At 35.8% G+C, this 12,485-nt stretch overlaps 3 protein-coding genes across 7 annotated transcripts; 2 read left to right on the top strand and 1 right to left on the bottom strand.

Annotated features, from left to right (window-relative positions):
* On the top strand, positions 1,963–3,353 carry LOC104744981 (F-box protein At3g07870). Its single transcript, XM_010466127.2, has one exon. It carries the CDS (start codon positions 2,082–2,084, stop codon positions 3,315–3,317), a length of 1,236 nt encoding a protein of 411 aa, XP_010464429.1. The 5' UTR covers positions 1,963–2,081; the 3' UTR covers positions 3,318–3,353.
* Positions 5,508–7,413, top strand: LOC104744982 (rho GDP-dissociation inhibitor 1). The gene is made up of 5 exons (XM_010466129.2): positions 5,508–5,997; positions 6,094–6,160; positions 6,502–6,720; positions 6,824–6,948; positions 7,048–7,413. Exons 1-5 carry the CDS (start codon positions 5,767–5,769, stop codon positions 7,123–7,125), a joined length of 720 nt encoding a protein of 239 aa, XP_010464431.1. The 5' UTR covers positions 5,508–5,766; the 3' UTR covers positions 7,126–7,413.
* LOC104744984 (growth hormone-regulated TBC protein 1-A-like) lies at positions 7,844–11,569 on the bottom strand. Of its 5 annotated transcripts, none has more exons than XM_010466132.2 (9): positions 11,424–11,569; positions 10,998–11,078; positions 10,253–10,909; positions 9,640–9,756; positions 9,380–9,558; positions 9,193–9,286; positions 8,578–8,655; positions 8,381–8,482; positions 7,844–8,295 (listed from the first exon to the last, which is right to left on the bottom strand). In XM_010466132.2, exons 3-9 carry the CDS (start codon positions 10,742–10,744, stop codon positions 8,155–8,157), a joined length of 1,203 nt encoding a protein of 400 aa, XP_010464434.1. In that variant the 5' UTR covers positions 10,745–10,909; positions 10,998–11,078; positions 11,424–11,569; the 3' UTR covers positions 7,844–8,154. The 5 variants fall into 5 exon arrangements, with proteins under 5 accessions (XP_010464434.1, XP_010464435.1, XP_019092947.1 ...); XM_010466133.2 differs by having other exon boundaries at positions 10,253–10,906; positions 11,319–11,569; XM_019237402.1 differs by having other exon boundaries at positions 11,319–11,569.

The following is a 12,485-nucleotide window of genomic DNA, read 5'->3' on the forward strand; positions in this document are numbered from 1 at the left end:
ATATTAAAAATGGAGATTTCTTATTAAAAAATTTGGTATATAGTGCGTAATGTTTGAATTTGAACATAGATGGGCCTACGAAAATGTCTTTTCTCCAATGCTAAATCATATAATTACAGCCTAAGATTAGTATTTAGCGTTTGGAAAAAACTTACAAGTGGTGGGAAACTTGTGCACCTAAACTAAATTGTTTCTTTTAGCTTTTAAAGAACCAACACTCACTGCACAACTGCCCCCACCCACCATTTCTTTCATTTTACTTGCTCATACCATCGGTTTGACTCAGTGATTATTAATTATATATTTAGTGGTGAATTGGATATTAACGATTCAAATCTACTACTATTTGCATTTATTTCGTTATCATGAAGAGTTGTAGACTGACAAAAAAAAATACAATAGAGCTGAAAAATTTGTAGTTATAAAACTCTGTTTAGTTTTTTTACTTTTTAATCTTTTGATCCAAACTCTTCATCTAACTTATCTTTACACAGCTAGTTATGACTGAAACCCAGCAACACAAATAGACACATACTTTAATAATCTTTAAAGTTCAACAAAGGATTTGAACTAAATGCTTATCTCACCCATTAACTTACATAAAATCCACGAAGAAGTCTTCTTAAATTAACTGATGTGATCTATACCACAAACGAACAAATGCAACTCTAATTAATAAAAAGGCATTTTGTTTCTCAAGAAAAAACATAATAATAAAAAAATTGAAAGTATACAAATTTATAAATCAAAAAGGTAAGATAGTTGTATATTAACGACTAAAAAAACAATACAATATTAAAACACCTTAGATAAAAGGGTTTTGTGCAAAAAAACCCTCCAAATAATTATTTTTTGCAAGAAAACCCTCCACATCAAATAAATACAGGTTAATACTATGATCTCAAAAGTCACCCGCAATATAACCCTTCTTTGTATTTATGACGTGGCAATTTAAAAGTTTTGTTGTTTTGAGAGCTAAAAAATGGTAGAGCGTTCAGATTTATTTATTTTTAACAAAAAAAATTCCTTTGTCTTCTCTGTTCTTCGTTTCTAAGCCCCTAATCCAAAGAAAAATTCTGATTTTATGTTAAACTGCAGCAAACTTGATTTAGTGCTATAACATTAATCTGTGGAAACACGTTTTAGAAAACTAAACCCAGAATTAGCGTCAAGACATGTTAATTGGTCGCAAGGGAACTTCAACATCTCAATGTTAATCCAATAACATAGAATACAATCAATTGGGTCAAATTTTTAAAACCCGATATGTTAATAGACACGAAAGATTGAAGCAAACCCAACCAACCCAAAGAGTTCACATGAGAGCGAAGTGGCAGATGATGACGGTGAGATTTGCAGGGAAATGGAGGGGCGACTTGCGGTGCGGACAATCACTGGCGGCTTGAAACTACCCTCGGAGGTTGTCAGCAAGAGGCAGATTTATTTTTTTGTTAAAAATAAATAAATCTGAATGCTATACCATTTTTTAGCCCTCAAAACAATAAAACTTTTAAATTGCCACGTCATAAATACAGATAAGGGTTATATTGCGGGTGACTTTTGAGATCATAGTATTGACCTGCATTTATTTGATGTGAAGGGTTTTCTTGCAAAAAATAATTACTTGAAGGGTTTTTTTGCACAAAACCCTAGATAAAAAGAAAAGAAAAAAGTAAAAGGAAAGAGAGGACTTTTGCATGAGTTGGCAACTTCTTTTTTTGTTCTTATTATTAAAGTCTTAAGAAAAACTAATTATTTAATTAAATGTTGCTCTGTCATCATCACACTTTTTTTTTTGTATTCTTTCTCATTTTCTTTATTCTCTTCTTTTTGACAATCCGCAACTCAAATCTCATCCCACGGTCTAGATCTCTCCAATCATCATAACTTCTTGTTCCATTCACTTGATCCTAAAAAAAATACTAAAGAAAATTAAAAAAAAAAAAAAAATCCACGAGAGAATTATTATTATGTGATGCCTATTCAACGTACCCTCCTTTTTTCCTCCATCATCTTCGTAGCTTCTCTCTCTCTCTCTCCATCTCGAGACCAAACTCTTGCTTCTGGTTCTCTTCATTCTCATGGCGTCAGGGAAGAGTTTCAAGAGGAGAAAGTTCACCGATGATGAAGACGGAGGAGGAGGAGGACTACTAGAATCCCTTCCGGGAGATATTGTAGCTGACATACTCTCTCGGCTACCAATCTCCTCCATAGCTCGGCTTATGTTCGTTTGCAGATCTTGGAGATCCCTTTTGAGTGACCACGGTCGTGTCTCTTCTTCCCCGACAAAGCCATGTCTTCTCCTTCATTGTGATTTCCCAATACGCAACGGCCTTCACTTCCTCGACTTATCAGAAGATGAGAAACGCATCAAGACCAAAAAATTCACCTTAAGATTCGCATCTTCCATGCCCGAGTTCAACGTGGTGGGATCATGTAACGGTTTGCTCTGTTTATCTGATTCTCTCTACAACGACTCACTCTACCTCTACAATCCTTTCACTACAAACTCCTTGGAGCTTCCCGAATGTTCCAACAAGTACCACGACCAAGAACTCGTGTTCGGTTTCGGATTCCATGAGACGACAAAAGAATACAAAGTGTTGAAGATAGTTTACTTCAGAGGTAGTAGTAGCAATAACGGCGTTTACAGAGGTCGTGGTAGAATCCAGTACAAGCAATCAGAGGTTCAGATCTTAACCTTGTCATCAAAGAAAGATCAATCTTTGTCTTGGAGAAGCTTAGGCAAAGCTCCTAGTTATAAGTTTATGAAGCGTTCATCGGAGGCTTTGGTCAACGGGAGGTTACATTTTGTGACAAGGCCTCGCAGGCACGTGCCGGATCGTAAGTTCGTATCATTTGATCTCGAAGATGAAGAGTTTATAGAGATACCTAAACCGGACTGTGGTGGGCTAAACCGGACCAACCATAGGCTAGTGAATCTTAAAGGGCGTCTTTGCGCGGTCGTTTATGGTAACTACGGCAAATTGGACATATGGGTTATGAAGAGTTACGGTGTTAAGGAATCTTGGGGAAAAGAGTATAGCATTGGGACTTACTTGCCAAAGGGGCTAAAGCAGAATCTTGACCGACCCATGTGGATTTGGAAGAACACTGATAATGGTAAAGTGGTTAGGGTTTTATGTGTGTTGGAGAATGGAGAGATCTTGTTGGAGTATAAGAGTAGGGTTCTTGTGGCTTATGATCCAAAATTGGGTAAATTTAAAGATCTCCTTTTCCATGGTTTGCCTAATTGGTTTCACACTGTTGTTCATGTTGGAACATTGTCTTGGTTTGATACACCGTTTGATTTATGATAAAACTAATTAATCAAAAGCCTGAAATTTATATTAGTTTTTAGATCTTTTGGTTAAATGTAAATATAATTTTATAAACTTTTCCGGTAATTTGGTTCTTAACTTTTAGATATTGTTTAATTAGTACTAACCCAAGATCGTGGAATCGTATCGCTTTATTTTATGCTAATATTGTTTTTTACCATGCATGCTCGACCACCAAGCAATACAAATTAAAGAAGAAAAAAGGGAAAAATCTCTTAGCATATATATATTTATTTAGATCTAAATAATCAATAACAAGAAAACAAAGTTAGATAAAGCAAACTTTAAAGATATATCATAGAAAAAAAAGAGGCTTTCGCAAATCACGCAAACCATATAATTTTCATTAAAAAGAAAAAACTGTGTATATATTTTATAGAAAACCCATAATGATCTTCGATCTAAATATAAAACCCATGTGAAAAGATTCCCTATCGTCTGAAAAAAATAAAATGAAAACTCTCTATTCATCGTAAGATCTAAACATCTTATTTAAAACAATAAAAAGATCTAAACAACTTCATAAAAAGAATTGACGTCTATGCAATTTTTCGTGGTGTCGGAAATATTAACATTTGTGTACATGATCAGTGATGACGAACGTAGTTCTAATTGGGTCTATCAAGTTACATTGTGAACGGCCCTAAGTGGCCAAATGGCCGTTTTTATTGCTTACCGACACCTCTGGAGTCTGGAGTATGCTTGCTGCGTCTAAATCATGAAATATCAGTTTTTAATGTGAATTCAAAATGCAATATCTTCACCTATACACATATAGCTCAACTCCAAAACTGAAATTATTATTCTTTTCAGTTTTGACGTTAGAGAAACACAGAGAAAATAAAGATTGTTGTGAAAAACTTCATAGTTATCGTATTCTCTTTATTTATTTTTGTTATAAAAATGCTTTATATATATATATTTTTTTCATGTCATGATTTTTGACTCACCTCAATGTGTTTTATCGACCCTATGATATGGCTACTAACCTAATGCATGTTGACTAATTTGGGATTTATTATAATTCTGCTATCATGTGTAACAAACAAACAGTATATAAACGTAGATACGACTACTGATTGCCTAACCTAACCAACTGAAAACGTTGTCCTAAAAAAACTAGCATATGACTTTGGAAAGGCATATGCATTGTCTATTATTGCGTACATGACTTCGGAGTATAGGCTGGAATGAACTACATGACTATTAGAAATGTCTCGAAGGAGCAAGAACATGTAAAGGATAAGATAAGTGTATGTTAAATTTGGGCTTATTTGGGCTTCTAACTAAAAACCAATTGGCAATTAGTAGATTGACCCTAACCCTTTATATATTAATGATAATCGCTTTATGTTTGTATCCCAACAATCTCCCCTTCAAACCAAGAACCACATGTGGGATATGAACACGCCTCCTCGAGATGATAACTCCATCTCGAACCGATCCCACTTGGACCGACAATAAATCGCTTCTTGGGTCCCCATTATTCGGGTTAACAAAAGGCATGTCCGTATCCACTTTTCTAGGTCCACCAGAATTTTTAACCTTGGGCTCTGATACCATGTTAAATTTGGGCTTATCTTGGGCTTCTAACTAAAAACCAATTGGCAATTAGTAGATTGATCCTAACCCTTTATATATTAATAATAATCCCTTTAAATTTCAGATGTGGGACTTGGTTTGTATCCCAACAGTGAATAATGAATGTCATGATAGGAGTTGAAACGATCAAAAGTGACATAATTACATGATTATAAGCAAAACTGAATGAAACAAATAAAGGTCCAATTAAATGAAATTGATTAAATAGTAGATTTATGAAGGCAATAAATTCATCTTTTTCTTTTAAAATTTTGAAACACAAAAATTTGGTAAGAAGCAACATGCCATGTTTGTCTTACGTAGGTCCGCCATTGGGTCCCCCCTAATATCAATAACCGGATCAAACCGGCTGAACTGCAATCATAAATAAATTAGAGGGCTAATTCGATAATTAGTAACAAATGATTTTATCCATTAGAGAAAAACATTTAGTGTTTTTAATTTTGTCTGTTGTCGTGGCTCGAGGCTCTCGTCGTCTCTTGTTGTGTCTCTCATCTGGTGCGCGTGGAAGAAATAGCAATTATGTTTTTTTTTTTTTTTTTTTTTTTNTATATTTATGAGATGATTGATGATTTCTCTCTCGTCTCGTTAGTGACCCTCACGATCTCAATTCTCTCACATTCTCTCTCATATAACTCGGATCACCACATGACTCCATCTCTTCTTTGCCGTTACCAAAACCACAATCCCTAAAAAATTTCCACTTTTCATTTTTCATTTTTCATTTCCCCCTTCCTCCTCCTAAAGACGAGACCTTTTTTTTTGTTTTTGTGTGCCAAAGCTCAAATCTTTTTGAGAGGCTTGGGGGTGCGGGAGCTGATTGATGTCTTTGGTATCTGGAGCCAGGGACATGGGGTTGGACGACAACAAGAACAACAACAAGGAAGGTGGAGATGATGAGAACACCTCCAGAACCGACGACGAGGCTGTTGAATCTTTGGGAAGGCAGATGAGCGAAGCTTCTCTTTGTGCTACCGAGGAAGAAGAAGACGATGATTCCAAATTACAATTGGGTCCTCAGTACACTATCAAAGAACATCTCGAGAAGGATAAGGTTTCTTCTTTTTTCTAAAAATCTTTCCTTTTCTTGTAATTTTAAACTACATTGTCAAAAAAAATTAATGCTTTGTTGAATCTGAGTTCTTTGTAGGATGATGAGAGTCTTAGGAAATGGAAGGAACAGCTTCTTGGAAGTGTTGATGTCACCAACATTGGAGGTTAGGCCTCCTCTTCATTTTTAAACATCTATCATTGTTTCAGTTTTTTTTTTTAAAACAATGTTAAATTTATGATCTTGGCCACATTTGATGAGACCCTTGTTAGATGATGCTGCTTGTTTTGTTGTTTGTCATCTCTCTGTGATTTATGTGAATACTTTGGATCTGTTTGGTCTTTGTTTACCTTCAACTGGTGTGGATTTCAGTTTTCATCATCTTTGTTGCTTGATTACGCCTGCATTTTGTTTCTGAGTGATTGTGTATATACATCAAGTTAAGATTGGACAAATGTGTATTGCATTGATGAATTTGTCACTTATAATCCCTGTCTTGCTACGCAGAGACTCTTGATCCGGAAGTGAGGATTCTTAGCCTTGCCATCTTGTCTCCCGGGAAACCCGATATTGTTCTGTTGGTTCCAGAGAATGGAAATCCAAAGGGAATGTGGTTTACTCTGAAAGAAGGGAGCAAGTACAACCTCAAATTCACATTTCAAGTTAACAACAATATTGTTTCTGGTCTTAGGTACACCAATACAGTTTGGAAGACCGGTGTTAAAGGTAAAAAACAATACTACGACAAGTTTGTTTTTTTTTTAAATTGATTCTCTCAATGGTTTTGTTAGAGACAATGTGATCCAATTACTTTTTTTAATGGTTTCAGTGGACAGAACAAAGGAAATGCTTGGAACCTTTAGTCCTCAGTCGGAGCCATACAACCACGTGATGCCAGAAGAGACCACTCCTTCTGGCATGTTTGCTCGAGGATCATATTCTGCAAGAACTAAGGTATGATTAGATTAAAGACCTTCATCATCCAACTCTGTGATATTCTTCTCTTCTTTGGTGTTGGTTTTTTAAAATTTACTTTGAAAAATCTTGTTTCAGTTTCTTGATGATGATAATAAGTGCTACTTGGAGATCAACTACAGCTTTGACATCCGTAAAGAATGGCCTGCGGTTTGAAATTTCTTGGAACGCGAGTTGCCTCCTGAGATGTGTTATCAGTAGAAGAAAGTTGTGTTTGTTTCACTCCCCTATCTACCGTTTTTTTCGTTGAACATATAAATGTGAAATCGTTTTTTCTGATCATCGTAGAACAAGAACGGCGGCATTTACTTCCTTCATCTTTAATCTTGATTTTTTTCTTTTTTTGTGTCCAGTAATGTCGTTGGAAATCAGTATGTCTGTGTTTTGTTCTCAACTCTGTTTCTCCTTCCACTTTAACATATGTTTGATGATATGATTGTGTTAGATCCTGAGATGTATAATGATTCTCAGTCAAAGCTGAAAAAAGCTGAAAGTTAAAAAAAAAAGGTTTTGCTTCACAAAAAATGCATCTGTTTCCTTTCTTTTATATATGCCTTTAAAGAGAAGAAAACTATTATTGAACGCTTCTTCTTACCACCACATCATCAGGTTTCTTTTCATACTTCCAAGTTCTAATCGGCTCGTTTAAACATTACCACCAATAGAAATCCTCTGATACAATTGGCTACTTGTGTGCATTTGTTTAATTTTTATTGGACTTTGATTAGTTTAAATTAGATTTTGGAATTATACATTTGTTCTTAGCAATATGATGCCAAGTACTTATCTCCATATCATTATCCATCTGCTTTACGATACGACTTGTTATTTCGGAAAAAGATAGTATTGAGAAGAACAGTTTGACAAATTCATACTACAAACCAAACATGGATCATATTAAAACATGAAGATCACAATTGATTATGTCAAAGAGGGGTAAATAAAAGCAAGAGGGCAAAGTAACACCTCTTGGCTAATGTGAAGAAACTTGACATTTACCATCTCAGAAATGGATCTTGGTTATGTTTTGCTCTCGAAATAAAATTAATAAAAAAAAATCCTATTTATATATACTTAGAGAAAGAAAAAGAGAGAAACCATCAAGAGGGGTAGTAAATAAACCATTGTTGGGGACTCCCTCGTTTACACCTTTTTTGGCTCATCTTCTCCCAACAGTTCTTTTATTTATGTGCTCTTACCACTTTCTTTAAGAGAGTTGAGCCTCCTAAGTCTCTGGTCAAGTTCTGCCAGCACTGCTGGTTCCTGCTTCTTCCTCTGCTTTGATATGGTGTTGGTAGTCATCGATCCAATTTTCTCAAATGCCACCTGAAAATGTGTTGATTGATACTACGGATTATGAATCTTATAAATACATAAACTCGGTGTTCGGACTAGGGCAGGCTTGGCTTACCGTTAATAATTCATCCGGGTCAAAAAGCTGATGTGAAGTTGTCTGTAATATGTTGATTACATCACCGACCTGGTGGGTCATAAGCAGCTCGTTCTCTTTCATCTGCGAATGACGAGAGATCCGTGAGGTGAGACTCATCTGTGTTAGAGGATTAATATCTTACGAAAACAGCTGATCAGAGGAAGAGAAATAAGAACCTTGAATATTGCTAAAGCTGCATGGAATAGAACCTTTGCTCCTTCATAGAAAAGTACATCCCACACCCTTAGAGTTGTCTGCAAACCAAACCAAAGTTTGCTGTATAACATAAGAAAAAGTAATCTTAAAAGACACATAATTTGACAAAAAGGTTTCGTTTTTAAGAACCTCTGAAGGAAGGCTTTTAGAGAAGAGGCATAGAAACCATTCGGTGGCTACGAGGGAAACATCAAATCCCATATCTTCAAGATGACTAGCTATTCTGCAAAAATGTAACGTTAACGAGTCAATTTCGTGATCGAAGACCAAGATAAGCTCAGCGACCAAGAGAACCAAGAAAGCTAGAGAGACTTACCGAGGACATTTTTGAGCAAGCAAATCTTTGAAAACCCGCTGCTCAACATGGCATCCAGACAAGTTTGTTGTGTAGCAGTCACGGACTAATACGTTTTCCAAAAGGACAGCTAGCATCCAGAATGCGTCTTCTTCTGTCTTCATGACAAGTAATAGTAATGCTGCAACATAGTTTAGTCCCTGGANAGTTTGCTGTATAACATAAGAAAAACTAATCTTAAAAGACACATAATTTGACAAAAGGCTTCGTTTTTAAGAACCTCTGAAGGAAGGCTTTTAGAGAAGAGGCATAGAAACCATTCGGTGGCTACGAGGGAAACATCAAATCCCATATCTTCAAGATGACTAGCTATTCTGCAAAAATGTAACGTTAACGAGTCAATTTCGTGATCGAAGACCAAGATAAGCTCAGCGACCAAGAGAACCAAGAAAGCTAGAGAGACTTACCGAGGACATTTTTGAGCAAGCAAATCTTTGAAAACCCGCTGCTCAACATGGCATCCAGACAAGTTTGTTGTGTAGCAGTCACGAACTAATACGTTTTCCAAAAGGACAGCTAGCATCCAGAATGCGTCTTCTTCTGTCTTCATGACAAGTAATAGTAATGCTGCAACATAGTTTAGTCCCTGAAACAATAACGGAACTGATTAAAGATGAAAAGTTCTTTTGAAATAACGCAAACGGATATGGTAAGGATAAGTCTGTACCTGACAATAGCCAACATCAGAATCACGGAAGGAATAGCCAACAAGCACACGTCTTAGAGCAGCATGACCCTCTGGAGTATCCAACCATGGATGACCTGGAAAAGTCCTTGGCAGATCCTGCAAGAGTAGAGACACAATGTCAAATGAAAATGATGAGAAGATCCGAAAATGAAGTTGCAGTATAAGATAATAAAAATCAACAATTCATAGCATATAGTCTCGAATGACCATCAACCAACGTAGAAGAAAGAATCTGCTTGAACACAAGAATTAACAAAGGATCTATAACAATCCTAAAACAAAGGATCAGTGGAAATATTTCCTGCAGCTAACATCAATCCTTAAATTACTCAAACTACTATCTGAGAGGCACAATTAAGATCTAGGGGATGAATAAAAAGACACAACAAACAAACATATGAAGCAGCCTCCTATAACCATCATACAACAGTAGTAAAAGAGAAAGGTTTTTTCAAAAGTAGTTGCCAACAGACAGAGCACAAGAATCAACAACAGATCTACACCAATCCTTGACACAAAGGATCAGTCAAATTCAATCCTAAAATTTCTTAAAAATCGAAACTTTGGATAAAAAAGAAAAAATGAAACTCACATGATCAATCTGTCTTGTGGCAGGGGTAACCTTGCCATCAACGGCCTTAGTCAAATCACTATAATAACTATCAGGAACGGTAGACTTCTTCTTAGCAGCACCAGAAAGAGAAAACCAAACCTTAGGCCTAAGCACAGGAGGGATCCCTTTCCTAATCAACCTCTTCAAAGTAATCGCATTCGTCAAAGTAGAGATCTTGAGAGACGTTTTCAAAGCGATACCGTCACCGATCAAGAGAATCTCAGGCTGAAGATACCAATTAGCTCCCTTGCTAGCTTCAAGAGCCCACCAAACACGTCCTTGGTTCCTAACTTTCTCCCTCACCTCGTTCAAAACGTTGACGTCGTCGACATTTCCTTCGACGGTGAAACCGTATAAATCTTGAAACTTGACGACGATGTTGGCTCGTCTAGCGTGGATGCTTGGACGGAGAATCGGAATCTGAGATTGGAGTTCCATTGTCAAATCACGTCTGCTTTGGATCCCAAACATCCTCTCCCTCCCGACCAAATCCGAAATCCTTTACAATATTTGTCTGAAATTTTAGATTTTTCTTTTTGGGTTTCCGTCAAATTCAGACCAAGGACGAATAGGGAAACATGGACACCGTCAATTAAATTAAAAAAGGGTTTCTAGGCTGATGCTGCTGCTGGGCTGCTACAGAGAACAAACAAAAAAAAACGAAATTGAAAAAAGAGAGAGATGTTATAAAAAAAAAAGAATCATATCAAAATCTGAGAGATACCTTTCAATATTATAATTGTTTGTCACGTTCTGCAAAACGTTATCACCTCTCTTTTGAAACACCTAATCTTCTCTCTCTCCCCTACGCACACACCACACACAGTCAAAAAAAAAGATTACAGCTTCTTTTGTTTAATAAAAAAAGAAAATTTCCAGAAACAAAGAAGAAGGAGGCAAGAACAGATGATCTCTCTCTCTCTCTCTTTCTCTCTTTCTCGCTCGTGAGAACAAAAGACACTAAAAATGGAAAAAAAGAACAGAGAGAGAAATAAAAACAACTTTAAAGGGAAAAGTATATTAACTGAAATGGAAAAAAAATTACAGAGGAGCGTTGAATTGGAATCCCCGCGTCTCTCGGGGTGTTGGTGTCGAACAAGAAGCAGAAAGAAGAATTTATTAAAGTTGGAATTGGAAGAGAGAGATGTACATATGATCGCTAGGTGAAGGAAGGAAAGATGTGTTCTTTTTTAGATAGAGCTGAGGGTTGAATCCAGAGCCTTTGATTACTTTTTGGGGTTATTTTATAATTTAATGAAACATTATGATTTTTGAAAACGAACTTTGGATTTGATTTAGTAGGAGGGTTAATAATACTAATGACGCAGGTTTAACTTTTGAATCATTTTGTTTATGGCCCCCCTCCCCAAATATTTTTTTTTTAATTTCATCTGCTTTTGTTAAATGACTAATATGTCCCTGAACGTTAGCTTCTTTTATGAGGACTTATGTGTCATTCGCCTAGACGATAAATATATCATTTTCTTGATGTTTCTATCATCATTTAAATTACAAGATGTAAAGCAATTTACACTGGATTTAAAAAAAAAAAAAAAAAATCAATTCACAAATTCATCAGTAATAAATGAAAATTACGAATTTTTTTGTGTGTGTTCGGTATAAAATATGATTCCAACCAAGTCTTTAGAATTAAGCAATGCTTTGAAAAAAGTTTAATAACTTAAAAGAAGGCGAAAACGTGCTGAAGTGCCATATATAGCCTATGTTATATTTATTTAGACAAATTAGCTGATGATAAAGACACGTACACTGTACTATAGATTCATCTGAGAACAATATGGTATCCCATTCCCATATTTGATTGATTTTTATTAATCAGATTTGCTTCAAAGATACGTGAGTCCACGACTCCACTTACCTTCATTACTCTTAAGTCTCTCTAACCTTTGTTTATCCCCTCCCAAATCCTTCTAACTTCTAACTATACAATATGACAATATGTATATTTTGTACCTTGAACCATATATGCAAAAAGTCTCTCATTAATTTAGTATATAATTGCGTGACAAAACACTACTATTGGATACATCTACAAAAATTTAGATACGATCTTGTTCGTTAGTTTATGAGAAACTTAAAAAAATGCATCCCCACCACAACGGGACGAATAGTAAAGAAGTGAAGCTAGCTCTTTTTTTTTTTTTTTCAATAAAAGATTAGCTCAACCGAGCCAATGTGAAGGGAAATTGTT

Source organism: Camelina sativa, chromosome 15 (genome assembly GCF_000633955.1).
Source record: "Camelina sativa cultivar DH55 chromosome 15, Cs, whole genome shotgun sequence".
Lineage (NCBI taxonomy): Eukaryota > Viridiplantae > Streptophyta > Magnoliopsida > Brassicales > Brassicaceae > Camelina > Camelina sativa.